This window comes from Diplotaxodon limnothrissa, linkage group LG11 (assembly GCF_057381915.1).
Source record: "Diplotaxodon limnothrissa isolate DT_005_m linkage group LG11, D_limnothrissa_male_GT1.1, whole genome shotgun sequence".
NCBI lineage: Eukaryota > Metazoa > Chordata > Actinopteri > Cichliformes > Cichlidae > Diplotaxodon > Diplotaxodon limnothrissa.
The window spans coordinates 40,203,663-40,231,454 of record NC_140606.1 but is presented as its reverse complement, the minus strand read 5'-3'; the positions used below and the strand labels follow the sequence as shown (position 1 = coordinate 40,231,454).

Here is a 27,792-nt window from a genome sequence, read left to right as displayed (position 1 = left end):
TTGGCTGGAAGACTGTTTACTTAGCCTGGCAGGGCGAAGGACACTGTCTCAGCTGAACTATGGACACGCACACACATACATATACTGATACTGATAAGCACTCACTGACGCATCACCCTCCCTACCCCGGATCCAACGCCACCTCCAACGTGGACATCGGGTCAGCTGGAGGCGCAGTCGAAAGATTGCAGCGGTCCCAGATCAGATGTACACACTGGAACTCTTTCCCATGTTGCTGTCTGTGTTTATTGTGCTGTGGTGTGTTGATATCTGTGCATTCCTGTATTATCCTTCTGTGTTACACATTTCGATGTTTTTTTCCTCGCTACCTGGCCTGACCTGTCTCCCCAATGTGATGTTTGTGTATTGTATGTACGGTCGGCAAGGTCTGTCATCTCGGTTGTGGGCAAAAGACCTGCAAATGACAAATAAAGGCTATCTCATCTCATCATCATCTCATCATGTTATTTTATTTTTAGACACCTCTGTTGCTTGTGAAGCTTGCACTCAAGAATTTCACTCGCATTTACTGTACCAGTGTACCCGCACATGTGATGTGACAATAAAAGTGATTTGATTTGATCTGATTTATGACGCAACCTAGATCTCGGCTGAAGTCTCGGGGTGACGGTGCGTTTGCTCTGGCTGCCCCGGTACTGTGGAATAACCTCGCTCTCGCTATCCGCGCCTCTGACCTTATTACACTGTTTAAATCACGACTAAAGACCCGCTTATTCAATCTTGCCTTTCCTTCTAGTTAACATTTCACTTGTGATTCTACATTATGTACTTTTATGCTTATTTTAAGTCTGTCTGTGTATCTGCTGCTTCTCCTATGCCTCAGTGACAGTGATCTGCTTGCATACCTAGTACTTGCTTTGGTCCTATTTCTATTTACCTTTCTTCTATCATGGATCATTTTAACAAGTTTCCATCATTGTTGGCTTGTCTGGCTGATCTGGTTTTGGAGACTTTCTTAGCAAAGTCTGGCATGTTCAGTTTGATCAGCAATGGTCTGACCGATTCTAACAAAGAAAACAGATCCACATACTGAGAGATGTTACATGTTACAGGTACCAAAGAAGCCTGACTCTGAGGATCTAAGAAGAGTCTGAAAAGGAACTGGCCCATCTGGTCTATATGTGCTTTGTGGATAAATACAAGATCTCATGGTTCATCCATTATGGTGCTCACAGCAGGAGGGCTATAAGTCATTAACTAGAAAAGTTTAACAGCAGCCAGACCAAAAAGAGGAAGATGAATTTTTGCAGGGAGCTGAAGCATGAAGGTCAAAGTCAGCTTAATTTTTCAGGGCTAAATTTCCTCCTTCTCATGAAAACACATGCTGTGTTTTCGTGAAGGGGAATTGAGGAGGAAGCAGGAAGCAGTCCGGATTTAATCATTAGCTGTGAGCTCAAATACAAAGCAGCAGCCCACAGCAGCTTCTATCACTTCAGCTCAAACATGTCAGCATCTACATCTGCAGCAGGGACGGTGGGCAGCGTCTTCGTGGTCACCCACGTGATCCCCGCTACTGAGCCACAAAACACTCCACAGAAGACCAAGTTCAGCCAAGGACGACCGGAGGCCCTGGGGGTGAGACTCTGTAACTGCTCAGAATCACAGTAATAGTACACAGTGTTTGCAGTAAAGCATCTGTGTGGTGCGTACGGTTGTACCCACAGACGGTGCAGATCATGGTTGGCCTGCTGCTCCTCCTGTTTGGGATCATCGTGCTTCCACACTCTGATTTGGAGATTTATAGCGGTGTCTTCTTGTGGGGATCTCTGTCTGTAAGTGTGCTGAGACTCTGTTGGTCTTTTCTCTGCTGTCACTTTACAATTCTGAGGTTTTATGACCAAACTCACTACCAAACACAGAAAATGCATCACCTTTAAGAACGGATACTAAACAACATCGTGGGAAATCGGCTAAACAGGACTTCTTCCCTCCTGTTGAAATTTCTGAACTAATTTCAGTGATTTTGCATGAACAAACAGATTTCATTTCATTTATTTATAAAGCGCATTTAAAACAACACAGAGTTCCCCAAAGTGCTGTACAACAGAATAATTAAACAATGACATTAACATCATCAAACAGGTAAGAACATTCGAATAAAAAAATGGTAACTCTCATGCAGTATAGAAAGCCAAAGAGAAAAAATATGTCATAAGATGGGATTTAAAAAGAGTGACAGTTGCTTTTCTAATGTGGAGAGGTAGATCATTCCACATTTTCGGCGCCACACCACAAATGCCTGATCCCCTCTATGAACCATTCTAGACGTGTGTAAGGTAAGCAAATGATCACTTGATTGAAGGGCTCTGAAGGGTGAATAAAGCTGCTAAAGGTCAGACAAATAGTCCAGCGCTTCTGTTGTTACCTCTGAGCAAACTTCAAAAATTACTCCAGCATGTGTGTTAATTTGCTTCAAGCTGCTTTATACTGTGAGGTAAACACCTTATAATATCCAAGACAACCCCCCGCCACAATCAGGCAACCCCTAATCTGTCATGGTACTGGTACCCTGTTAATTCATGATTGTTTTGGTTTTTGGAAATGGTTGGTTAGCTCTCTGGAGCATTCTCTTCCTACTCCGTCTTCCATGTGCAGTCGTCCTCATGATTTACCACTTTGATCTTTGCATCTTTAACTCCCTGTCTCAGTGCTTGAGTTTTCCTGTTATATTTTGGTAACCTTCTGTCCCTCTGTGTTTTTGTGTCTAGTTTTTCTCCCTCTGTCTCATCTTCTCTCAGTCTCATCGTTCGTTTTCTGTGTTCTCCCTCATCCCATGTTCATTAAGCAATGAATTTTTTTACAAGAGCAAAGGTGACATACACAGCAGCGGATTCCCAAGCGCCCGGTGCAAGGTGCCAAATGCAAAAATACTTCCTCCACAACTTCTCCCAAACTATGAAAGCCAGAAACAAGTTTAATATTCAGAAACCTTTACTGAAGCTCACTGCTGTACTATATCATAATAATCTAATACTAAATATAATACTGGCCATATTATATTTACATTACCAAAGTGAGATGACTTTAGTCTCATGAACAACATCAGCTAATTGTTATTTACTAGCTAATCTTAAATGACTGTTCAGCACAGAAATGAAGCCCAACAATCATTTTTACAGTCCCGTGGTCTCAGCCTCAGATACTCAGCTAATCAAAATGATCTCATAAAAAAATGAAAGAACAAAAGACATTTTTCTCCTTCATTTCTGTCACACAAGGCTGTATGAAACGTTTCTCGCGGTTAGTATCATGGTTGCTAGGCAACCTGAGCAGCGCGACAAAGGCCAGACCGTCCCATTTCACAAGCCTCTCACTTCGGCACTTCTCGCAGTTCGTAGTACCCACACTTCGCAGACTACTGTATGGTCGCTGAATTGGGACACAGCCCTTGTCTCCTTCACTATGATCAGTGTCAGCTGTGCTCCCACCTGTTTCCTCTCCCTCTGTAGCTGTCCATGTATAATGCTTAGTCTCCCTCTCTTCTTTATCATGTGTTCCCTCATCCTGCATGCACTCCCCCCCCCTGTTGTCCATGTTTCCCCTGTAGTTTCTGAGTTTCCTAGTTCCTTCCTTGCTTGAGTTTTTGTATTTTGTATTATTCAATTCCCGAGTATCACCATTAAAGCTCATTCATTGCAGTGAGATTTACTTTAAATATGACTATCCAGAGTTGGGACCAGGAAGCAGAGTTGCAGTTTTACACGCCTCTTTGCAGCTTCTCTCCTCCTGCTACCCCCCCAAAAACCCATCTCCATAGAGACTGTGTCAGCTCCCAAACAGACAAAAAAACAAACTAAAAACCAGCAACAAACAACTTAAACATAAACAATCACAAAGAAAGAACAATACAGTATCCACATCTGAACCAAAGAGTAAAACAGTGAAATGTGGATGATTAAATATTAGGTCTCTCTCCTCCAAGTCTCTGTTAGTACATGACTTAATAATTGATCAACAAATTGATTTACTCTGCCTTACAGAAACCTGGTTGCAGCAGGATGATTATGTTAGTTTAAATGAATCAACACCCCCGAGTCATTCTAACTACCAGAAATCTTGAAGCACAGGCCGAGGGGGAGGTGTGGCAGCAATTTTTCACACCAGCCTATTAATCAACCAAAGACCAAGACAGACTTTTAATTCATTTGAAAGCCTGATGCTTCGCCTCGTCCACCCCAGCTGTGAAACTCAGAAACCAGTCTTACTTGTTATCATCTATCGTCCACCTGGGCCTTACACAGAGTTTCTGTCTGATTTCTCAGACTTTTTATCTAATTTAGTTCTCAGCTCAGATAAAATAATTATTGTGGGTGATTTTAACATCCATGTAGATGCTAAAAATGACAGCCTCAACATGGCATTTAATCTGTTATTAGACTCAATTGGCTTCTCTCAAAATGTAAAAGAACCCACCCACCACTTTAATCACACTCTAGATCTTGTTTTAACATATGCATAGAAACTGAACATTTAACAGTGTTTCCTGAAAACCCTCTCCTGTCTGATCATTTCCTGATAACATTTACATTTACAATAATTGATTACACAGCAGTGGAGAGTAGACTTTATCACAGTAGATGTCTTTCTGAAAGTAATTATATATATAAATTATGGAGTTCCACAGGGTTCAGTGCTAGGACCAATTCTGTTCACATTATACATGCTTCCCTTAGGCAGCATCATTAGAAGACATAGCATACATTTACACTGCTATGCAAATGACACCCAGCTCTATCTGTCCATGAAGCCAGATAACACACACCAATTAGTTAAACTGGGACATGTAAGGTAGCGTTAGGCACCACCTATCTGTGCTAACATGGCACCCTGTTTGTGGTCTCTTGCAGTTTGTCTTAGCTGGATCTGTGACTGTATCGGCTGGGAAATCCCTTAATTGTTGTCTGGTGAGTCTAAAAATATCCAACATAGCAGCATAGCTTTCTGTTATCTAGCTCATGTTATTAACTGGACAAATAAATCCAGGTTATAAAGTCCAGCTATAAGTATATTCACATGAAAGATACAGAAACATGAATAGATCTACTGACAGCACAGTACCTTTACCAAAGTAAAGTGATCTCTCTCTTTTCATCTCACACAGTGCTGTCATACAGCACTTCATCTGTCAATTAATATCCATTAATATGTGGATCCTTCCTTTACATTACTTTCATCTTGTAGCTACAGTTGGCAAGCACCTTTTTTTTCTTTTTTCATATGAGCATTGTGGATAAACCTCTGGTCTTTGATGGTACAGTGATGGGAAACCAAACTATGACCTGCTCTTTGTGTGGAAAGAACTCATTAAAAGCCTTCAGTTAATCCAAAATGCTGCAGCAAGAGTCCTGACAGGGACTAGAAAGAGAGAGCAGATTTCTCCTGTTTTGGCTTCCCTTCATTGGCTTCCTGTTAAATCCAGAATTCAAAATCCTGCTCCTCACATACAAGGTCTTAAATAATCAGGCCCCATCTTATCTTAATGACCTTGTAGTACCATATCACCCTATTAGAGCACTTCGCTCTCGCTCTGCAGGCCTACTTGTTGTTCCTAGAGTATTTAAAAGTAGAATGGGAGGCAGAGCCTTCAGTTTTCAGGCCCCTCTTCTGTGGAACCAGCTTCCAGTTTGGATTCAGGAGACAGACACTATCTCTAATTTAAGATTAGGCTTCAAACTCGTTTCTCTAATTCAGAGTCAAGGCTGTGCCCTTGCCAGCTCTCATAGGGTGAGAGATGGAGTATACCACGGGCAGGTCACCAGTCAGATGAAAGTACAATATTAGCAGACTGACAGCATCAAAGTGTGACTGAGAGGAAAACGATTAAAAGTTCTGTTTAGTCAGGTTGGAAAAGAGCTCCATTTCTGTATTTATAAAGTTAATGTGAAGTAGAAAGGAAAGCTGTCCCATCATTAGGACACAGGTCTATAATCAATGTTAAATAAAGTGGTTAAATGTACTTTTTTCAGGATTAAATATTCTCTAACATCTGTTCTAAAACTAGTCTCCACACTGTCCCGTGACTCTGGTGAGCTGCAGTTTCTACAGGTTTAATCTGCCTTTCAGGTGCTGCCAGGTTTTCCAGGTGTGCTGACCCGTTTTGTGCTCTGCAGGTGAGAGGCGCTCTGGGAGCCAATGTTATTGCTGCAGTTACTTCAGCTGCTGCCATCATCATCTACATCCTGGAAGCCTTTTGGCCACATTATGCTTATCATTATTATGGTAGCTCTTACTTGAACACCAGTACCCCCGACTGGTCATTCACTCACAACTATGAAAGGGTAAGACATTTTGTTTTATATTGTACAAAATCTTCTACACGTCTGATTTCAGCCTCTTGATCAAAGCTGCTGAAGGATTTTGGGGGGTGGATCTTGATTGTGGTCACACCTCCTCTGCAGGTACCAGATTCTCAGAAAGCGCTTCAGTGCTCTGTGTTCAGATGAGGGAGTTTTTAAAGACAGGAGAATCAGAGGAGCATTGAACATCGTTCTGATTTAGAAAACTACAGACCTGCTGCCAGTAACATCCATGTAAAAAGCAGCAGCTAACAGGGCATCTGAAGGACAGACGTCACTCAGTGGTTGTGTGGCGCAGAAGCAGCCCTGTTATTCTGTGTAAGAGCTGAAATGTATGTTTGATAAAGGAGGGATAGAATTTGGTTATTAGAAAAAGGGATTTCATGCAGTCACAGTGTACTAACATCTAAATGATCCCTGCATACTGGAATGACTGAACAGGTTGAATCATGCCTTAGGTGCACCAAGGTGAAAGAAAACCATCATCACTTTTACTACAGTCTTCTTTCCCAGCGTTCACTAACATGGCCTCTTATGTAGTATTTATTTTACCCTCCAGTGTTGTGACTAAATTATCCAGATGCCTGTAGAGGACAGTGCCATCTAGATGGCAGCTTGAACAGTTGTGTTTTTTCAGGAGCTCCGAAAGACCGCAAAATTTGCTAAGTAACTTTATTCTCCTTCCACTCGAACTATAACTATGGATGCCCAAAAGGTTATTAAGAATGCAAAGCTGTAATTTGTGTCGTCAAACCCCAATGCTAAGACGTCTTCGCATGCTAAAGTCAGTGACCATGGCTATGCTAGCACTGAAGCTGCCAACGTGGGCCTAAACAAGCGAGAATGGGGAGCAGACTCGGCGCCGCCAACTCCATCAAAACAACCGCCAGAGGAGAAGAGAACAAAATCTTCAGAGAAGGAAGATGATATCTCCGATAAAACTATTTTTGAAGCCATTCTGGGAAGAAGAAATTTGAAGTACAACTGGAAGATATCAAGGAACAAAACAGACAAAGTGCAGCTATGGTTGCCAGCTTGATTAAGGCTGTAGAGTTTAATGCTGCAGAGATAGTCGATTGCAAACTGAAAGTTGTTAAACTGGCAAATGCGAATGAACAGCTGCTTAAAGAAAATGAAGACTTGAAAAGAAGAGTGAGAGAACAAGAGCGCTACTGAATGAGGTGGTGCTTAAAGCTGAAAGGGGTGAAGGAAGACAAAGATGAAAACATTAGAGTGAAGGTTCTGCAAACGCTTCAGAAGATTGCCCCTGACTCGGACTTAGAAGAGGCCGTTGATATTGTCCATCACTTAGGGAAACGAGTTGATGGCAGAAACAGAAACATCATTATTCTATTCACACAGAGGCGAATTAAAGAAGAATTGTGGAGGCGCACCAAAGACTCTTCAACCTGCAAGCAAGAAGGCATCAGCTTCGCAGAGATGTTGCCGCAGGAGGACATACAAGATCGACAGCGCCTATGGCCTCTGGTGGAGGAAGCAAGACGTGCGGGTAAACGAGCCTACTGTCGTGGTCCACATGCCTTCATTGATGGACGCAAAGTTGAGGAAAGACAGGAGAACTAAAAATGACAAAAACTGAAATAGTGGAAACTTGTTCGCGGTCTGAGGAGCTCAGCATTTAGTACTTTTCTCTTTTTCGTTCTTTTCACGTGGTGAGTGATATTCTGTCTATAGTTCATGTTGAATGTTAACATTTGTTTTGGTTCTTTAAATGTTAGGGGTTTAAGAGAATCTGTTAAAAGAAAAGCCTTATTTTTGTACTGCAGAGGTAAAAAATCAAACTGTATTTTTCTACAACAGACTCATTTATCTGATAGTGATGTATCTTTTTGGTCAAACCAATGGGGCAGCAAAATCCTGTTCAGCCATGGCTCAACGAGGTCGGGGGGTGTAGCGATTTTATTCAATAACTTTCCTGGGGATCTTGTAATACAACGGACTGACTTGAATGGTCATTGGTTGATTGCTGCAATGAGAGTTGAAAGTTTGTTTTTCATTTTAGTCAATGTTTATGGATATAATAATGAAAGTCAGAATAAAATTATGTTAGAAGATATAACTTCAAATATTTTTGAACTTAAAGATCGATACCCTACAGAATACATTTTAATGGGTGGTGATTGGAATATGACTCCTGATGAATGGACTGATAGATGGCCCCCAAGGACAGGTAGACCACAAAAAATAATCTAATTATAGATTTTTTGATAAACAACAATTTGACAGATATTTGGAGAGTAAGAAATCCAGGAATTAAGAGCTTTTCCTGGTTTAAACCAAATGGAGCTTGTAAGTCTAGAATAGACTATTGGCTAGGAAGTGACATCATTCTTAACCACACTGTTGATGTCAAATGCACCTCTTTCAGATCATTGCTTTATTGAACTGTGTTTAGAATCGGAAATTAGACAATCAAATAAAAGAAGTTATTGGAAGTTCAATGCCAAACTTTTACAAAATGAAGACTACTGCAACATAGTCAAAAAAATTATAAAAGATATTATGGCTGATCATCTAATTGTAGGATATATCAGTAAATGGGAATTCATTAAATTCAAAATTAGAGAATTTAGTATTCAATTCAGTAAAAACACAAGTCAAAAGCAAAGAGAATATGAATGTAAATTATTCCAAGAAATTACTTATTGCTGTAGTAAAGATGATCTAAATACCCAAGAAAGGAGTAAACTTATGGAGTTGCAGACTAAATTAGATCAGCTCTACCTAAATAAAGCAGAAGGAGCTTTTGTGCGTTCATGGGCCAAGTGGATTGAGGAGGGGGAAAGAAATTCCTCATATTTTTTTAATTTAGAAAAGAGCAGACAGAAAAGAAATTTTATATCTTCTCTGTTAATTGATGGCATTGAATGTGACGACCCTAAAATTTTGGAGAATGAAATTTATACATTCTGTTCCAATTTATACAGATTGTGATGTCTTTTTTGATCAAATAGATAATTTGATCCCTAAAATTGATGAATCGTTTCAGGAATTTTGTGAATCTGACTTCAGAATTGAAGAGTTAGATGCATCTGTTAAGAAAATGGCACTTAATAAATCCCCTGGTCCAGATGGGCTTACAGTTAATTTCTTCCAATTTTTTGGGGAAGACTTAAGAGAAATTTTATTCAAAGCTGTACTGGCCAGTATTGAAAAGGGAGAATTGATGTCTAGCATGAAACAAGGATTAATTACATTAATTACCAAACCAAACAAAGATAAACGACAATTGGATAACTTAAGGCCCATAACTTTATTAAATACAGATTACAAAATTTTCTCTAGCTCAGTTGCAACAAGGCTTAAGCAAGGGGTTTCAAGTTTAATTAGTGAGACACAATCAGGGTTTCTGAAAGACAGGAATATTCATAATAATATCATATTGGTTTTAGACTTACTGGACTACAATGATCTAATTAGTGATGACAGTTTTATTCTTTTCTTGGACTTTTATAAAGCTTTCGATTCAGTAGAACATCCTTTTATTTTAGAAACACTAACTCTATTTGGATTTGGGGATAAATTTAGGAAGATAATAGATATACTGTATAATAATAATAATAATAATAATAATAATAATAACAAGTAAGATAGAGAATAGGAGGAGGATAATAGAAATAGGACCAAAGCAAGTACTAAGTATGCAAGCAGATAACTGTCACTGATACATAGGAAAGCAACAGGTACAGAGCAAACAAGAATTTAAATGAGTATAAAAGTGCATAATATGAAATCATAAAAGAAATATTAACTAGAGGGAAAGGGAAGATTGAATAAGTGGGTTTTTAATATATAATGATATAAACAGCTCTGTGTCGTTAGGCTATGGCACTGGTAAAAGATTTAGCGTCAAAAGAGGAATCAGGCAAGGGTGTGGAAGCTCTCCGTTGTTGTTCATAATGGTTGTGGAGATGTTCGCAATTCTAATTAAAAACAGCAGCGTTGCCGGAATTGAGATTATGGATAATTTTTTAATAATTAGTCAACTTGCGGATGACACTACTCTTAAAAAATGAACATCAGATTCCCCTGGTAAAACAAATAATCACTACATTCTCAAAAGCTTCAGGCTTAAAGTTAAATTTAAATAAATGTGAACTATTGGCGTTAAAGGAGTGTAATTCACAATTACTGTACGATATAGAGGTGAAGAAGGAGGTAAAATATTTGGGCATCACAATTTCAAAAGATCACAAAGTCTTAGAAAAAGTAAATATTTCAGATAATGTCTGTGAAGGTTCTCTTTTTTGTTTTTTGTTTTTTTTGTTTTTTTGCCTGTCCCGTTTGGCTCTTTTGCATCAGAATTGTTGTCTAAAGGCAAAGAAAGATGCCCAACGGATTTACTTTACCAAATTGACCATCCCAGCCTTGCCGTAATGGTCCATTTGATTCACCTTTTATTGTTTATTTTATTTTCACTTACTGAATACGGGACAGACTTGACTGGGGGAAAGAAGGGGAGAAAGAAAGAGGGAAAGAGAAACAGCTGAGAAGAGGGACGGGGGAGAAGGGCAAAAAACAAAAACCAACAGAACAGGCAGAAAAAAAAAGAAGAAAAAAAATGCATATATCAATCACCTGGGTCACCTGCTGAGAAAGAAAAAAGAAAGCAAGCAGAAGAGAACAAGAGTAATAGAATAAACAACATCACAATGATATATGGGAATATGACAGTAAATACTAAATGTTAAACATTATTGTGCAGCACATAAGATCAACAGAACACAGTGTGCTTTGAGGTAGGAGCCAAAAAGGGTGTAGTTTGTGGGTGTGATCACCCGTGTGTACACCTGTGAGCATGGACGTGCTTGTTTTTTGTTTTTTTTTTAAAAAGGTTCCTTCATGTAATGATCTGCTAGAGGGTGTGGGGGGGCCACAGCCCCGTCCTCCAGGGCATGAAGCAGGTATGGAGGAGATCAAAACTCCAGACATCCAGAGGCCCCCAGAACACAAGAGACCAAGGAAGACCAACAGAGGGGCAGCTGCGCCACTGTTCCAGAAAGAGCTGAGGAGAGTCCCAGATGAGGGCTCACTCAGCAGCCGCGGAGCAGAAGCCAGGGGGAGTTGCAGTGACGCGCCCGTGAGCTCCGCCGGCAGCCAGCCGTGCCTGAGTGACCGAGCCCCAGGCCGAGAGGCCGGGGGCACCCCACCTCCGAAGTGGCCCGAGCGAGCCCCAGGCTCCAGGCCCCGATAAGCGGCCGCCAAGGAGTGAGCCGGTGTGTACCTGGACGCCCATCCCCGGACACAAAGAACCACCAACGCACCGATGTCTGAGGGGGTCCGCCACTGGCAGGGGAAGTGGTGGTGGGGGGAGATAGGCCTCCAAACCTTGGAGGGCCTGAGATGTCCCCAGAGAGGTGGCGCCTGACACCCAACCTGACATATAGACACAGACATACAGGCACACACAGACACAAACATCCATTCCCACCCTCATGCTCTCATATGCACTTACTCCACACTCAACCAACGTGGAGACAGACATAAAGAGACGCTGTACACACGATCACACTCCCCAAGCGTACTCTACGAACCGGGTCTAGGTACCCTTGCCCCTGGAGGGGGGAACTGCACCCAGTGAAGGTTCTCAGTCATCCAGGTCATCGTAGTCAAAGGAGCTTGCAAAGAAAAGTGTCTGGACTTCTTTAAGTTGCTTGAAGACGTTTCACCTCTCATCTGAGAAGCTTCTTCAGTTCTAAGCTCAAATGGTGGAGAGTCCCAGATATAAACCCGGTGGGAGTTTCCCCCCACAGAGGGACAAAAGGACGCCTGATGATCCTCTAATCGCCTGAGCCAAGGTGTGAAACTGGGTGTGGGTCCCAATCAGCCAGAGTTTCGGGTGAATGTGCAGTAGTAGCAGCAAGCAGGTGAATTCTGTACATTAATATGAATAGATATCTGACTATTTTACAGGATAGACAATATAAACATATTTAAAATTAAAGGAATTGAAATGTACATTGTGCCTTGGTTTAGTGTCTGGAAGAGTCCTGTCTCAGTCAATTATAGATGATGTGAGAGGGCGGGTGTGTGTGTTTAGGGCACGGATGGCTTGGGGATAGAAGCTCCTCTTGAGTCTCTCTGTCCTTGCCCAGAAGATGCAGAACCTTCTACCAGATTGCAGAAGTTGGAACAGTTTGTTGCCAGGATGGGACGGGTCCTTCAGTATCTGCGCTGCTCTAGTCCGGCATCTCCTGGTGTAGGTGTCCTGAAGCGGGGGGAGAGCAATCCTGCAGCAGCGTTCTGCTGTACGGATCATTCTCTCTTAGAGCTTTTTGGTCCTTCACACAGCTGTTCCCAAACCACGATGTCATGTTCTGTGTGAGGATGCTCTCCACAGCGCCTGTATAGAAAATCCTGAGGATCTTTGGAGAGACCCTGAACTTCCTCAGTTGTCGTAGGTGGTACAGGCGCTGCCTAGCATTTTTGGTCTGGACCTGAATATGGGCAGCCCATGTCAGGTCTGAGGAGATGTGGACACCAAGATACTTGAAGGACTGCACCCTCTCCACTGGAGCTCCATTGATGATAATGGGCTTGTAGTCTCTGTGCTGACCCCTTCTGAAGTCCACCACCAGCTCCTTGGTCTTGCTGACGTTCAGCTGGAGGTGGTTGTCCTGGCACCACGATGCCAGATTCTTCACTTCATCCATGTAGGCCGCCTCATCGTTGTTGGAGATGGCACCCAACACCACTGTGTCGTCAGCAAACTTCACAATGGTGTTGGAGCCATGGGTGGCCACACAGTCTGAAGTGTAGAGGGAGTAGAGCAGTGGCGAGAGGACACATCCCTGAGGTGCTCCTGTGTTGATGGTGATGCTGTTGGAGAAGCACCTGCCCACCCTCACCACCTGAGTTCTGCCAGTGAGGAAGTCCAACACCCATGCACACAGACGGCTGTTAGGTCCCAGATCCCTCAGCTTTGTGAACAGTCTGCAGGGCACTATTGTGTTAAACAGTGAACTGTAATCAACAAACAGCATTCGCACATAGTTACCCTGTTTCTTGTCCACGTGGCTGAGAGTGGTGTGTAGGACGTGGGCGATGGCATCCTCTGTGGATCTGTTGGATCTGTAGGCGAACTGCAGCGGATCTGTGGTGTCTGGGATGGAGGAGGAGATGATGTTCTTCAGCAGCCTCTCAAACACCTTCATTACTACCGAGGTCAGTGCAACTGGCCGGTAATCGTTCAGGGATGAGGGTTTGCTGTTCTTGGGCACAGGGATGATGGTGGATCTTTTGAAGCATGTGGGGACCACAGACTTCGCCAGGGACTCGTTGAAGATGTAAGTGAACACACCTGCTAGCTGGTCAGCACAGCAGCGCAGCAGACGGCCGGTGATGCCGTCTGGCCCCGCCGCTTTCCTTGTGTTCACTCTCCTCAGTGCCGCTCGGACGTCATGCTCCGCGATGCTGGTCACCGGTCTCTCGCTGATGACGTCACTGTCCTCGGTAGTCAGGCGGTAGATAGCATTAGCCGCCTGGCTAACCTCGAAACGGGCGTAGAACCGATTCAGCTCGTTGGTGAATGCAGAGTCGGTGTTGATCGGCGCAGTGTCCCTGGCTTTGTAGTCCGTAATGGTGCGTAGTCCGTGCCACATACTCCGTGTGTCGCCCTGGTGGAAGCGGGACTCCACACGTTCCCGGTACCGGCGTTTGGCATCTCTCACCGCGCGCCGCACGCCGTATGAGGCCACTTTGTAGGCGCTCATATCGCCAGTGGCGAGACCCGCGTTGTAGGAGGCGGTCCTGGCGTTTACTGCAGTGCGGATCGATCTGTCCATCCACGGTTTCTGGTTTGGGAATGTGGTGACTCTCGCAGTGGGGATAATCTCCTCCGCTAGCATATTGACGAAGCATACTGCTACTTCCGTAAACTCGTTGATGTCGACTACGCATGCTCTGAACATGTCCCAGTCTACGTCGTTGAGTGCGTCCTGTAGCGTAGCTTCTGATTGGGCAGTCCACCGTTTTACTTCCTTCGTGGTCACGTCTTCCCTCCGTATGCTTTGTTTATACTGGGGAATGAGGAAGATGGCGTTGTGGTCAGACTTCCCAAAAGCCGGGTGTGAGACAGCTTTGTAGCCCTGCTTGTATGGCGTGTAGCAGTGATCCAAAATCCGATCCCCTCTCGTTGGACACGAGACATGCTGGTAAAAGTTTGGCATGACTTGTCTGAGGTTCGCTTTGTTAAAGTCTCCTGCTACAATGAGGGCTGCGCCCGGGTCCTTGTTTTGAAGCGAGCTCAGCACATCATGTAATTCGGACAAAGCCATACCTGTGTCCGCTTGGGGTGGGATGTAGACCGCCGTGGCGATGACTGAGGTGAACTCACGGGGCAGATAGAAAGGGCGGCACTTAATGCTCAGGAACTCCAGATGTGGCGAGCAGCCGCTGGAGAGAGTAGAAATGCTCCTGGCATCACACCACTTTCTGTTTACCATGAAACACACTCCTCCACCTTTGGTTTTGTTCGACTCTGCCGTTCTGTCCGCGCGGAGCACAAAGAATGAATCCGACGGAGTTACGGCCTGGTCCGGCACGGTGGGGGTCAGCCATGTCTCCGTGAAGCACAGAATGTTGCAGTCCCTCATGTCACGTTGGAAGGTGACCCTTGCTCTTAGGTCATCAAGCTTGTTCTCCATGGATTGTACATTGGCCAGTAGGATACTGGGCAGTGGTGCGCGATGCGCCTGCTGTCTCAGTCTGTTCCTAATACCAGCGCGTTTTCCCCGGCGCTTCTTTGTTCTGCGCCTCGGATGAGCGGCCCCTCCTTTGTTGTTCTCCGCGCCGCGTAGAATCTCTGGCGGCCAGGAAGGGTCAGGTTTAAAAGTGTCCAAGATTAGATGTGCAACCTTGGCACCGATGTTTACAAGTGATCCGCTGTCGTATACTATAAGACTAGAGGATTTTGGGATGTAAACCAGAGCAAAAAATAAGTAAAAAACAAGAAAAGTGGATAGTCGGAGCGGAGCAGTCAGTAAGGCGTCTGGACGTGGCCGCGCCATCTTGGAAAATGGGTGACACGGGGGAGCCCATGGCACAGCCATGTTTTTGTCTGTAGAAACCCTCGTTGTACTTGAAATATGTAGTGGTGAGGCAGAGGTCTAACAGTGTGCAGATCTGATCGGGTGTGAAGTTGGTCCTGTCCTCCAAGGAGCTGTCTTCTTGTAGTCGTTTTCTGACAGTCTCCACGGCCTCCGTGGTGGGTATGCAAGTGAAGAGAAAGACTACATCAAAGGACACCATGGTTTCATCTGGATCCAGGGTAAGTTTCTGGACCTTGTCGGTGAAGTCGGTGGAGTTCTTGATGTGGTGTGGGGTGTTCCCCACGAGAGGCGCAAGGATGGTAGCAAGGTGTTTAGCAATGTTATAAGTGGCTGAGTTTATGCTACTGACTATGGGTCTGAGTGGGACAGCTTCCTTGTGGATCTTAGGAAGTCCGTAGATGCAGGGTATGGCATCCCCTGGGTAAAGCTGTGATATGTAAGGCGGTCAATAATTTTGTCCTTTTCAAGGTCTTGAAGGCAAGCTATAACTTTCTTTTTGTAGCTGTTTGTGGGGTCTCGCTTTAGGGCTTCGTAGGTATTGTTGTCACTGAGGAGAGTAGTGATCTTTGTATGGTAATCTGTAGTTTTTAGGACCACGGTGCATCTTCCCTTATCAGCTGGTAAAACAGTGATGTTGTGGTCTTTGCTCAGGGAAGCGACGGCCTTCTTTTCTTGTATTGTGAGGTTGGATGGAGGGACTTTGGCCCTGGAGAGCGTGGCTGAGACTTTCATCCTGATTTGCTCTGCTTCTGTCTGTGATAATTTATTAATCCGTATGGCAGATTCTGTGGCTGTGATGAGGTCCACTATGGGCAACTGTTGTGGAGAAATGGCAAAATTGAGTCCTTTGGCTAATACTCTCTTTTCAGGTTCAGGTTCCCAGACGCCTTAACGCCCACTCACATCCTGAGCCATCTGACCTCAGGATGTGAGTGGATGACCTCAGGATGAACACACCTGAAACTCTGGCTGATTGGTTCAAGGTTCAAGGTTCAAGGCTCTTTATTTGTCACATGCATAGTTATACAAGTATAACACACAGTGAAATCTAGCCTGACACGCTCCTCGACATGTGCAAAAAAATTGGGAGGGGGGGGAGGTGTAGAGGAAGAACGTTATATATATATATATATATATATATATATATATATATATATATATATATATATATATCCCCAAGAAGGGACCGGTCCCCTCCAACTACCGACCAATAACCTGCCTCAGTACTACATGGAAGCTCCTGTCAGGCATCATATCGGCTAAGATGAACAGGCACATGGGTCAATACATGAGCGGGACACAGAAAGGAATTGGCAAGAATACCAGAGGCGCAAAACACCAGCTACTGGTAGACAGAACAATCAGCCGAGACTGCAAGACCAGACTGACCAACCTGTGCACTGCCTGGATTGATTACAAGAAGGCCTATGACTCAATGCCCCACAGCTGGATACTGGAATGCCTAGAATTGTACAAGATCAACGGGACCCTAAGAGCCTTCATCAGGAACTCAATGGGGATGTGGCGTACAACACTAGAGGCCAACTCCAAGCCCATAGCACAAGTCACCATCAAGTGCGGGATCTACCAAGGAGATGCTCTGTCCCCACTGCTGTTCTGCATAGGCCTGAACCCCCTCAGTGAGATCATTAACAAGACTGGCTACGGATACAGACTACGGAACGGAGCAGTTGTCAGCCACCTCCTGTACATGGATGACATCAAGCTGTATGCCAAGAGTGAACGAGACATCGATTCACTGATCCACACTACCAGGCTATACAGCAATGACATTGGAATGTCGTTCGGACTGGAGAAGTGTAGTCGGATGGTGACAAAGAGAGGGGAGGTAGTCAGAACTGAGGGGATTGAACTACCAGAAGGCAACATTGCAGACATAGAGGACAGTTACAAGTACTTGGGGATCCCGCAGGCAAATGGGAACCATGAAGAGGCCGCTAGAAAAGCTGCAACCACCAAGTACCTGCAGAGGGTCAGGCAAGTCCTGAGGAGTCAGCTGAATGGTAAGAACAAGATCCGGGCCATCAACACGTACGCCCTGCCCGTGATCAGGTACCCTGCTGGGGTAATAGGCTGGCCAAAGGAGGAGATAGAAGCCACTGACATAAAGACAAGAAAGCTCCTTACCATGCATGGAGGGTTTCACCCCAAGTCCAGCACCCTGAGGCTGTACGCTAAGCGGAAGGAAGGGGGCCGGGGACTGGTGAGTGTCAGCACCACAGTCCAGGATGAGACAAGGAACATCCAAGAATACATTGGGAAGATGGCCCCAACTGACCGAGTGCTCAGTGAATACCTCAGGCAGCAGAAACCCAAGAAAGAGGAGGGAGACGAGGAACCATCATGGAAGGACAGGCCCCTGCACGGTATGTACCACCGGCAGATAGAGGAGGTGGCTGATATCCAGAAATCCTACCAGTGGCTGGACAAAGCTGGACTGAAAGACAGCACAGAGGCACTAATCATGGCAGCACAAGAACAAGCTCTGAGTACAAGATCCATAGAGGCTGGGGTCTATCACACCAGGCAAGACCCCAGGTGCAGGCTGTGTAAAGATGCCCCAGAGACAATCCAGCACATAACAGCAGGGTGCAAGATGCTAGCAGGCAAGGCATACATGGAACGCCATAACCAAGTGGCCGGCATAGTGTACAGGAACATCTGTGCCGAGTATAACCTAGAAGTCCCGAGGTCAAAATGGGAGATGCCCCCAAGGGTGGTGGAGAATGACCGAGCTAAGATCCTGTGGGACTTCCAGATACAGACGGACAAAATGGTGGTGGCTAACCAACCGGACATAGTGGTGGTAGACAAACAGAAGAAGACGGCCGTAGTGATCGATGTAGCGGTTCCGAATGACAGCAATATCAGGAAGAAGGAACACGAGAAGCTGGAGAAATACCAAGGGCTCAGAGAAGAGCTCGAGAGGATGTGGAGGGTGAAGGTAACGGTGGTCCCCGTGGTAATCGGAGCACTAGGTGCGGTGACTCCCAAGCTAGGCGAGTGGCTCCAGCAGATCCCGGGAATAACATCGGAGATCTCTGTCCAGAAGAGCGCAGTCCTGGGAACAGCTAAGATACTGCGCAGGACCCTCAAGCTCCCAGGCCTCTGGTAGAGGACCCGAGCTTGAAGGATAAACCGCCCGCAGGGGCGTGCTGGGTGTTTTATATACAGTATGTACATTGGGTGAATGTGCAGTAGTAGCAGCAAGCAGGTGAATTCTGTACATTAATATGAATAGACATCTGACTATTTTACAGGATAGACAATATAAACATATTTAAAATTAAAGGAATTGAAATGTACATTGTGCCTTGGTTTAGTGTCTGGAAGAGTCCTGTCTCAGTCAATTATAGATGATGTGAGAGGGCGGGTGTGTGTGTTTAGGGCACGGATGGCTTGGGGATAGAAGCTCCTCTTGAGTCTCTCTGTCCTTGCCCGGAAGATGCGGAACCTTCTACCAGATTGCAGAAGTTGGAACAGTTTGTTGCCTGGATGGGACGGGTCCTTCAGTATTGGGACCCACACCCAGTTTCACACCTTGGCTCAGGCGATTAGAGGATCATCAGGGGGTCCTTTTGTCCCTCTGTGGGGGGTTACTCCCACTAGGTTTATATCTGGGACTCTCCACCATTTGACCTTAGAACTGAAGAAGCTTCTCGGATGAGAGGTGAAACGTCTTCAAGTAACTTAAAGAAGTCCAGACGCTTTTCTTTGCAAGCTCCTTTGACTATTTCAGATAATGTTGACAAATGTAAGACAATCTTAAATAAGTGGTTACAAAGAGACATCACAATTTTTGGAAGAATATTATTAACCAAAATGGACAGTTTATCTAGATTTATATATCCAGCTTACTCTTTATCAATATCAAATAAAGTTATTAAAACAATTAATAGCTTGAATTTTAATTTTATTTGGAGGAATAAGTGCCATTATATATCTAAAGATGATTTGGTTAAACCATACATTGAAGGCGGTGGAAACGCAATTGATTTTGATATAATGAATGGTGTTTTGAAACTTAAATGGTTAAAATCCTTCCTAAATAATCCACACTCCATTTGGTTTTTTATACCAAGTAAGGTCTTTAACACACTGGGGGGTATCGACTTTCTCCTAAAGTGTGACTTTGAAATTACTAAGCTACCTGCTAAACTCTCTGAATTCCATAAACAGATCCTTCTTTGTTGGAAAATGTTATTTAAACATAATTTCACTCCACATAATAGCCCAATTTGGAACAATAGATATATACTGATGAACAGAAAATCTATTTTTATTCAAGATTGGTTATCAAAAGGTGTTTGAGCAATTGTCCATTTTGTAGATGAGGAGGGGCATGTTCTAGGACATCAAGATTTTTGCCAAAAGTTTAATATCCAATGTTCTAAAAGTAAATTTAATCGGGTTATAAAATCCATTCCATTGTCACTTAAAAACATAGTTGTAAATGATATAATATATTCTGACATCTCCCCCAAGTTAAGGCAATTATATATAGATGGTATTCAGTTAACCTTCCCTATCCCTCCTAAAGGGAAAGAAGTCCAATTTAAAATTTTGAATAAAATTTACCCGACAAATAGACTCCTTGGTGATAGATTCAAAATAGAAACTGGTAATTATGTATTTTGTGAAACAGAAGAGGAGGATTAACCATCTATTTTTTTGTGCAATTTTATACAAATATTTTGGTTGGATTTTCATACCTGGCTTTATTCCAGTGGGAGTCAAATTACCCCATTTACCTTAAATATGATAATGTTTGGAGTGTTTTTGAAAGAAAAGAAAGCTAATTATGGTGTTAATGTGTTATTAGTCTTGTGCAAGCAATTTATACATAAATGTCATTTTTTTAACACCAAACCAACACGAGCTTACTGGAAAAACGACTTAAACCTGTTGGTTAAATCTTAAGATAAGATAAGATAACCTTTATTAGTCCCACGTGGGAAATTTGTTTTGTCACTGCAGGAAGTGGATAGTGCAAAAGTTATATAGCAAAAATTAGAATACAATAAGAATAAAATACTGTACACAGTAGAATAAATAGAATAAAATATACAATAGGATAAAAATAAAATACAAATGCTATTTGTATTCTGCACTGACTTTAGTTAAAAACAAAAAGTCTGTTTTTTTTGTTTCCTTTTTGGAAGATTTTGAGTTAATAATCTGTTAAGTTTTATGACCCCATTTTTATATCTTCTTTTTCCTATGTATGAAAGTTGCTAATATGTAAGGAATGTCTATTCTCTGAATGTGTAATATCTGGTGCATTTTGTTTGTATGTTGATTTTGCTAATAAAAAAAAAGAAGAACATTTAGAGCAGCTGTGTCTGCCAATCAAACGAGTACAGAAAACTTGCATGACAGTCAGGTCTCAGACAGAAGTGCTGCCATCCCATCGCTGACGCTCACATCACCTACTACCAACAGTAAAAAAGTGTAATGTGTAGGTTTACGGCGCATTTAGCAGAAAGTGCTCTTTAGTCCGGTTCCTTCAAGCAAAAATAGTCTGAAAAGTGTGGCGACTGGTTTAACATTAATGTGGAAACTTTTGAAGCGATGACGTTCTCTCCTGTTATAAATGATCATCATTATTATGATTCATGTCCTTTTTATTGAGAGTTTTATTCTGTGTCTAGATTTACTGCGATTGACTGTGGTCTCTAATTGTTCCTGTTTATCATTAGAGGCTATCAGTATTTCTTGCTACAATAATTAAGCCCTTTTCCATTAGTACCTGCTCGGGTTGGCGTGGCATGGCTTGACGTGGTTTTTAGGGTTTTCCATTAGGTCACAGATGTCGAACTCCAGGCCTTGAGGGTAGGTGTCGTGCAGGTTTTAGATGTGTCCTTGGTAATTTAGCCATTTAAATTGCTAAATTACCTCCTCAACATGTCTTGAAATTCTCCAGAAGCCTGGTAATGAACTAATCATTTGATTCAGGCATGTTGACCCAGGGTGTTATCTAAAACCTGCAGGACACCGGCCCTCAAGGCCTGGAGTTCAACACCCCTGCATTAGGTGGTGGTTCCTGATAGCAGGTACTTTTTTAGTACCTACTTGGATCAAGGTTATCTGAAAATGTGCTACCGGTTGGCTTGTCAGTGGCACCACTCCATGAGTCATGAGAGCGTCTCCTTTGTGAAAATCGAAGCTGCCATTTTTAAAATCTGGCAAAGAGGGAAACGGCTGCACAGAAACAACACTGCGGTCCCCGAGTCCGACAAAAAGCCACAGACCGAGCAGCAAGTAGAAAATGGCGTTCATGCTGCATATAAATGACATCACAGGACATTCAGCCGTGTTGCTGTAATTGTCCCACGCACATGAGGTGGTACTCAAGTCGCCTCAGCCTGATCTGAGTAGGTTCTAATGGAAAGGGCTAAAAGCACAGGGGTGTTTTTATCCTCCCAGGTCCAGAGAGCTGTTCTGGCTGTTTTCTGTCTCCTGGAGTTTATCGTTTCCATCTGTATCGCTGCCTTTGGCTGCTACGCTTTGTGTCCCTCCACTGATCAGGTGAGTCCACCTGTGTCCACCTGAATCAGCTCAGTCTTTTCACATTCTTCATGTTTCCAATTCAAACCTTAACAGCTGTGTCTTTTGGGTTGTTTTTAGCCAATCATCTTTATCAACAAATCGCTCGAAGCTGCTTCAGAGGTCCCATGTACATACGAATCCCCACCTGTGTCAGAAGCCCCACCCCCTTCAGAGATCAGCTATGAGGTGTGTTGTTGAGGTGGGAAGCTGGGGCCTGTACTAAGATGTTTCCTCATCTGGCTTCACTTATCCTAACACAGGAAGTGGTCATCAACTAAGTAAATCAACCAAAGTTTATTGAGCATAATTACATGCAAAGGGCAGAGTTTGCGACATGTGACCAGCCTGAAAGATGGACAGGTGTGCTGACACAGAGCGGCTGATTTTACACAAATGTGTAATATCATAAAAACATGAAGCTTGAACACAGACTGCAGACAGCAGAGTGTGCGAGAGCTTTAAGAGCTGCTGTTTAATAAAGTTTATTTGAAGGAGAGACAGATATGGGTGAACAGACTCCGCATGTGACTCAGAGTCAGGATGACCTGATGGTGTGTGTGTGTGATCTCACCACCTACTGACCAATCAGTTCACCAGAAAATGGTGTCATCACTCCTGGAGGATCCATCAAAGCTGTGTGTGCAGACAGTGATAAGCAATAATAGTGTGTACTTGTGTAGGACTGAGTACTGCAGAAACTCAGAATAAGTGACAGTCATATACAGACTGTGCAAGATTAAAAAAATCAAAATAAAATAATAATAACATCAATAAGCAGCAGTGTCCAACTGTAACGACAAACTTCAAATTAACATAAAAATCTCAAAGTTAAATCTCAAACTCTCTATGTCTGTCACACTCAAATGTTTCGGATCAAACAAATTTAAATATTAGACAAAGATAACAAAGGTAAACACAAAATACAGGAAAAACTCCCAAACCTACAAGGCCCTGTGTGAAAGAGTGATTGCCCCCTAAACCTAATAACGGGTTGGGCCATCCTTAGCAGCAACAACTGCAATCGAGCATTCGTATTACTTCATTGAGTGTTTCACAGCTGTGGAGGAATTCTGGCCCACTCGTCTTTGCAGAATTGTTGTAATTCAGCCACACTGGATGATTTTCAAGCATGAACCACCTTTTTAAGGTCACGCAGCATCTCAATCAGAGTCGGGTCAAGAGTTTGACCAGCTCACTGTAAAGTCTTCATTTTGTTTTTCTGAAGCCGTTCAAAGGTGGACTTGCTGCTTTGTTTTGATCGTTGTCCTCTTGCTGAAACCAAGTGCGTTTCAGCTTCACCCAGTCTCTTTCTTATGGTGGAGTCATGAACTCTGACCTTAACTGAGGCAAGTGAGGCCTGCAGTTCTTTGGCTGTTGTTCTGGGGTCTTTGGATGAGTCATGGCTGCGCTCTTGGGGTAATTTTGGTCAGTCACTCCTGGGAAGGTTCACTACTGTTCCATGTTTTTTGTGGATAATGGCTCTCACTGTGGTTTACTCGAGTCCCAGAGCCTTTAAAACCTTTTCCAGACTAACTGATCTCAATAATTTTGTTTCTGTTTTGTTCGTAATTTACTTCGATCATGCCATGATGTCTGTCTTTTGAAGATCTTTTGGTCTGCTCCACTTTGTCAGTCAGGTCCTATTTAAGTGCTTTCAATGATTTCATGTTGCAGTAATGAGGCCTGGGTATGGCTAGAGAAACTGAACTTCCAAAGGTGTGATCAGTTTTTCACACAGGGCCATGTAGGTTTGGATTGTTTCCTCTGCATTTTGTGTTTACTTGTGTTATCTTTGTCTAATGTTTACATTCGTTAGATGATCTAAAACATTTAATGTGACAAAGATAGAAAAAGTAGAAAAATCAGGAAAGTGGGCAAACACTTTTTCACACCACTATATTAACATTTACAAAAAATAAATACATAAAATAAAAAACTTTAAGACCACTTGAATAATACAAAAAAAAAATAATCATATTTTCCATGGATGGATCTGAACACGGTTCCAAGTAGAGCTTCAACATGCAACAAGAAGAAATTGGAGTGAGACAAAACATTTTTTTGAGCATGCAGTTTATTGAAAACAACGCTTAAACTGAAACAAGCTGTTTTACAGCTGACCAAAAGTTTAGGACCACATGCCTTTAAAAGGACAAACCTGTGCAGAAACGTGGATTCATTGTCATTTTCTGTCAGGTAGTCACACAGTCATGACGTCCTGATGGCAAAAAAGCTTTTTTGAGCGTGGTCAGATTGTTGAACTGCATAAGCAGGGTCTCTCACAGCGTGTCATCGCTGCCGAGGTGGGACGCAGTAAGACAGTCATTGCGAATTTCTTAAATGGTCCTGAGGGTTATGGAACAAAAAGGCCAAGTGGAAGACCCAAAAAATGTCCCCGGCACTGAGCCTGAACACTGGACACTCCTCGACCCAAATTAAGGCCGTTACTGGTGCCGACTGCAGCCCATAACCCTCAAACGGCATCTGAGACTGAAAGGCTTCAAAAACAAACACACGTCTTCAAAGGCCTCGTCTCCTTGAACGCCACAGAACTGACTGTTTGGACTTTGCTACAGAGCACCAAACATGGGACACTGAAAGGTGGAAGAAAGTTTTATTCTCTGATGAGAACAAATGTAACCTTGATGGTCCTGATGGTTTCCAGCGCTACGAGCATGACAAGGAGATCCCACCTGAAATGTTTTCTACACACCACAGTGGAGGGGACGCCACAATGGTCTGGGGTGCTTTTTCCTTCAGTGGATTTTTCAAGTGGTCTTAAATCTCTCTCTCTCTCTCTCTCTCTCTCTCTCTCTCTCTCTCTCTCTCTCTGTCTCGCTATTTGTGATTGGTCAGATGCTGCCAGCCCGGCCCCTCTCACACAAGCCTTCTGCAGGTTAGACCCTGGCATTCAATTCAATTCAATTCAATTCAATTTTATTTATATAGCACCAAATCACAACAACAGTGGCCTCAAGGCGTTTTATATTGTACAGTAGACCCTACAAAAATAGATACAGAGAAAAACCCAACAATCATATGACCCCTATGAGCAGCACTTTGGTGACAGTGGGAAGGAAAAACTCCCTTTTAACAGGAAGAAACCTCCGGCAGAACCAGGCTCAGGGAGGGGCGGGGCCATCTGCTGTGATTGGTTGGGGTGAGAGAAGGAAGACAGGATAAAGACATGCTGTGGAAGAGAGACAGAGATTAATAACAGATATGATTCAATGCAGAGAGGTCTGTTAACACATAGTGAGTGAGAAAGGTGACTGGAAAGGAAAAACTCAATGCATCATGGGAATCCCCGGCAGCCTACGTCTATTGCAGCATCACTAAGGGAGGATTCAATGCAATGCAATAATCCTTTCTGGCATCGTTGTATTTTTACTCAGTTGTATATAGCATTCGTATTCTATTTTTATCTTATTGTATATTTTTATTCTATTTTATTCTACTGTATATAGTATATTATTTTATTCTATTCTGTACAGCTGTGTACTGTATTTATTCTTATTGTATTCTAATTTTTGCGTCATAACTTTTGCACTGTCCACTTCCTGCTGTGACAAAACAAATTTCCCACGTGTGGGACTAATAAAGGTTATCTTATCTTATCTTATCTTATCTTATTCAGGGTCACCTGGTCCAGCCCTAACTATATGCTTTAGCAAAAAGGAAAGTTTGAAGCCTAATCTTGAAAGTAGAGATAGTGTCTGTCTCCTGAATCCAAACTGGAAGCTGGTTCCACAGAAGAGGGGCCTGAAAACTGAAGGCTCTGCCTCCCATTCTACTTTTAAATACTCTAGGAACAACAAGTAGGCCTGCAGAGCGAGAGCGAAGTGCTCTGATAGGGTGATATGGTACTACAAGGTCATTAGGATAAGATGTTTGTTGATTTTGGTGATTTGACCTCTCATCTGAAAAGTTCAATCACTAATCTTGGTGTTAAACTTGATTCTGCGCTTACTTTTGAAGGTCATGTAAGTGGGGTGGTAAAATCAGCTTTTTATCACCTCAGACGCCTGTCGAAGGTCAAGCCTTTCCTTTCCAAACCCAATTTGGAAACTCTTATTCATGCTTTTATCACCTCACGTCTGGACTATTGTAATTCCCTTTTAATAGGGGTTGGGTCGGGCACCTTGTCACGCCTGCAGTTAGTGCAAAATGCGGCGGCGCGATTTTTAACCGGTAGTAGGAAATTCGATCACATCACTCCGGTTCTGGCTTCCTGGCATTGGCTTCCCATTGAATTTAGGGTTCGTTTTAAAGTCCTTTTATTGGTTTTTAAATCTTTAAATGGTCTGGCTCCTGTCTATTTATCTGATTTGCTGAAGCCACATGTTCCTCCTCGCTCGCTCCGTTCAGCTGAGCAGCTGCTGCTGTCGGTCCCTAAGTCGCGGGGGAGAGGAGACCGTGCCTTTTCAATTGCGGCTCCGATGCTCTGGAATAACCTTCCTCTCCAAATTAGACAAGCGTCATCAGTGCAGGTCTTTAAGTCCAGATTGAAAACCTATTTTTATTCCCTGGCTTTTAACTGTAGGAAACTGACACCTTCTTATTTATTTTATTGTATGTAATGATTTTATGGTATTTTTAATTTGGTTGTTGTTTTGATCTGTGTTGTTCAGCACTTTGGTCTGCCTGGTGTGTTCTTAAAGTGCTATACAAATAAACGATGATGATGATGATGATGATGATGATGATGATGATAAGATGGGGCCTGATTATTTAAGACCTTGTATGTGAGGAGCAGGATTTTGAATTCTGGATTTAACAGGAAGCCAAAACAGGAGAAATCTGCTCTCTCTTTCTAGTCCCTGTCAGCACTCTTGCTGCAGCATTTTGGATTAGCTGAAGGCTTTTCAGGGAGTTCTTAGGACTTCCTGATAATAATGAATTACAGTCGTCCAGCCTGGAAGTAATAAATGCATGAACTAGTTTTTCAGCGTCACTCTGAGACAGGATATTTCTAACTTTAGAGATGTTGCACAAATGGAAGAAAGCAGTCTCACATATTTGTTTAATATGTGCGTTGAAGGACATGTCCTGGTCAAAACTTAGCTTCATGTGACTTAGTATAAGTGAATCCTGGTCATGGACAGATACCAGGTTACAGGTGTGTTGGACTTGTTGCAGAGCAGGGCTCACGTATCGTGTTGATGTTTGCAGGATGTGAAGTACGACACCAACATCGTCTGACTGCTGCGGACCGAACTCCATGCTGTCCTGAATCTTCAGCTTCTTTTTAACTGCTTAATGGAATCTTTAAGAATCAGTTCCACCTGTTCAGGTCATGATCCTGGGTCTTTTGACCCAGCGTTTAAAGTTTTAGCTTATTTTGATGTTTATAGTTTATGTTTAAGTCCTTTAGGAATTCCAAGTTCATTTCTACTTTGCCTAAGTTGCCGTTATAGTTAATTGTTTTTTCGATTCCCCTTGTGTCCTTTACCCCTGTGTTTATGTTCGCCCTTTATGTGTTTCATGCCTGCGCGTCTTATGGTGTCAGGTTCGTGTTGTCATGTCTGCGTTCCATGCTGTTTCCCTTCCTAATTGCAGTGTGTCTAGTTTTGCTTCCCCTTGTCACCTCTGGTCTGATTTGTCCCACCTGTTCCCCATCCTCACACATCTTTCTGTGTACTTAAGTCCTCCTTTGTTCAGTGTCAGGTTGTCTGTTGTCTTTTGCGTCATGTCTCCCTGTTTCAGGTATCTTTGTATCCACGACAAGTTTCATGTTTATGCTTTTTCATGTGTATTTTTAGCTTCCCCAGTTTACGTTATTGTTTATTCTCATCTTAGTTTGCCTTATGCATTACTTTGTATTTCTCCATCAG

The 27,792-nt window shown here is 43.1% G+C and overlaps 1 protein-coding gene across 1 annotated transcript; it reads left to right on the top strand.

Annotated features, from left to right (window-relative positions):
• The first annotated feature begins 1,464 nt into the window (after positions 1 to 1,464).
• LOC146623647 (membrane-spanning 4-domains subfamily A member 15-like) lies at positions 1,465 to 27,160 on the top strand. The gene is made up of 7 exons (XM_085366067.1): positions 1,465 to 1,596; positions 1,686 to 1,793; positions 4,869 to 4,925; positions 6,132 to 6,299; positions 21,836 to 21,937; positions 22,037 to 22,144; positions 27,131 to 27,160. Exons 1-7 carry the CDS (start codon positions 1,465 to 1,467, stop codon positions 27,158 to 27,160), a joined length of 705 nt encoding a protein of 234 aa, XP_085222193.1.
• Positions 27,161 to 27,792: the final 632 nt, after the last annotated feature.

Bases quoted from the DNA above. Each gene is read 5' to 3' on its own strand.
- LOC146623647 (XM_085366067.1), top strand. From the start codon at position 1,465: ATGTCAGCATCTACATCTGCAGCAGGGACGGTGGGCAGCGTCTTCGTG. The intron at 1,794-4,868 runs GTAAGTGTGCTG...GGTCTCTTGCAG, and splicing joins TCTTGTGGGGATCTCTGTCT to TTTGTCTTAGCTGGATCTGT. The intron at 22,145-27,130 runs GTGTGTTGTTGA...TGATGTTTGCAG, and splicing joins CTTCAGAGATCAGCTATGAG to GATGTGAAGTACGACACCAA.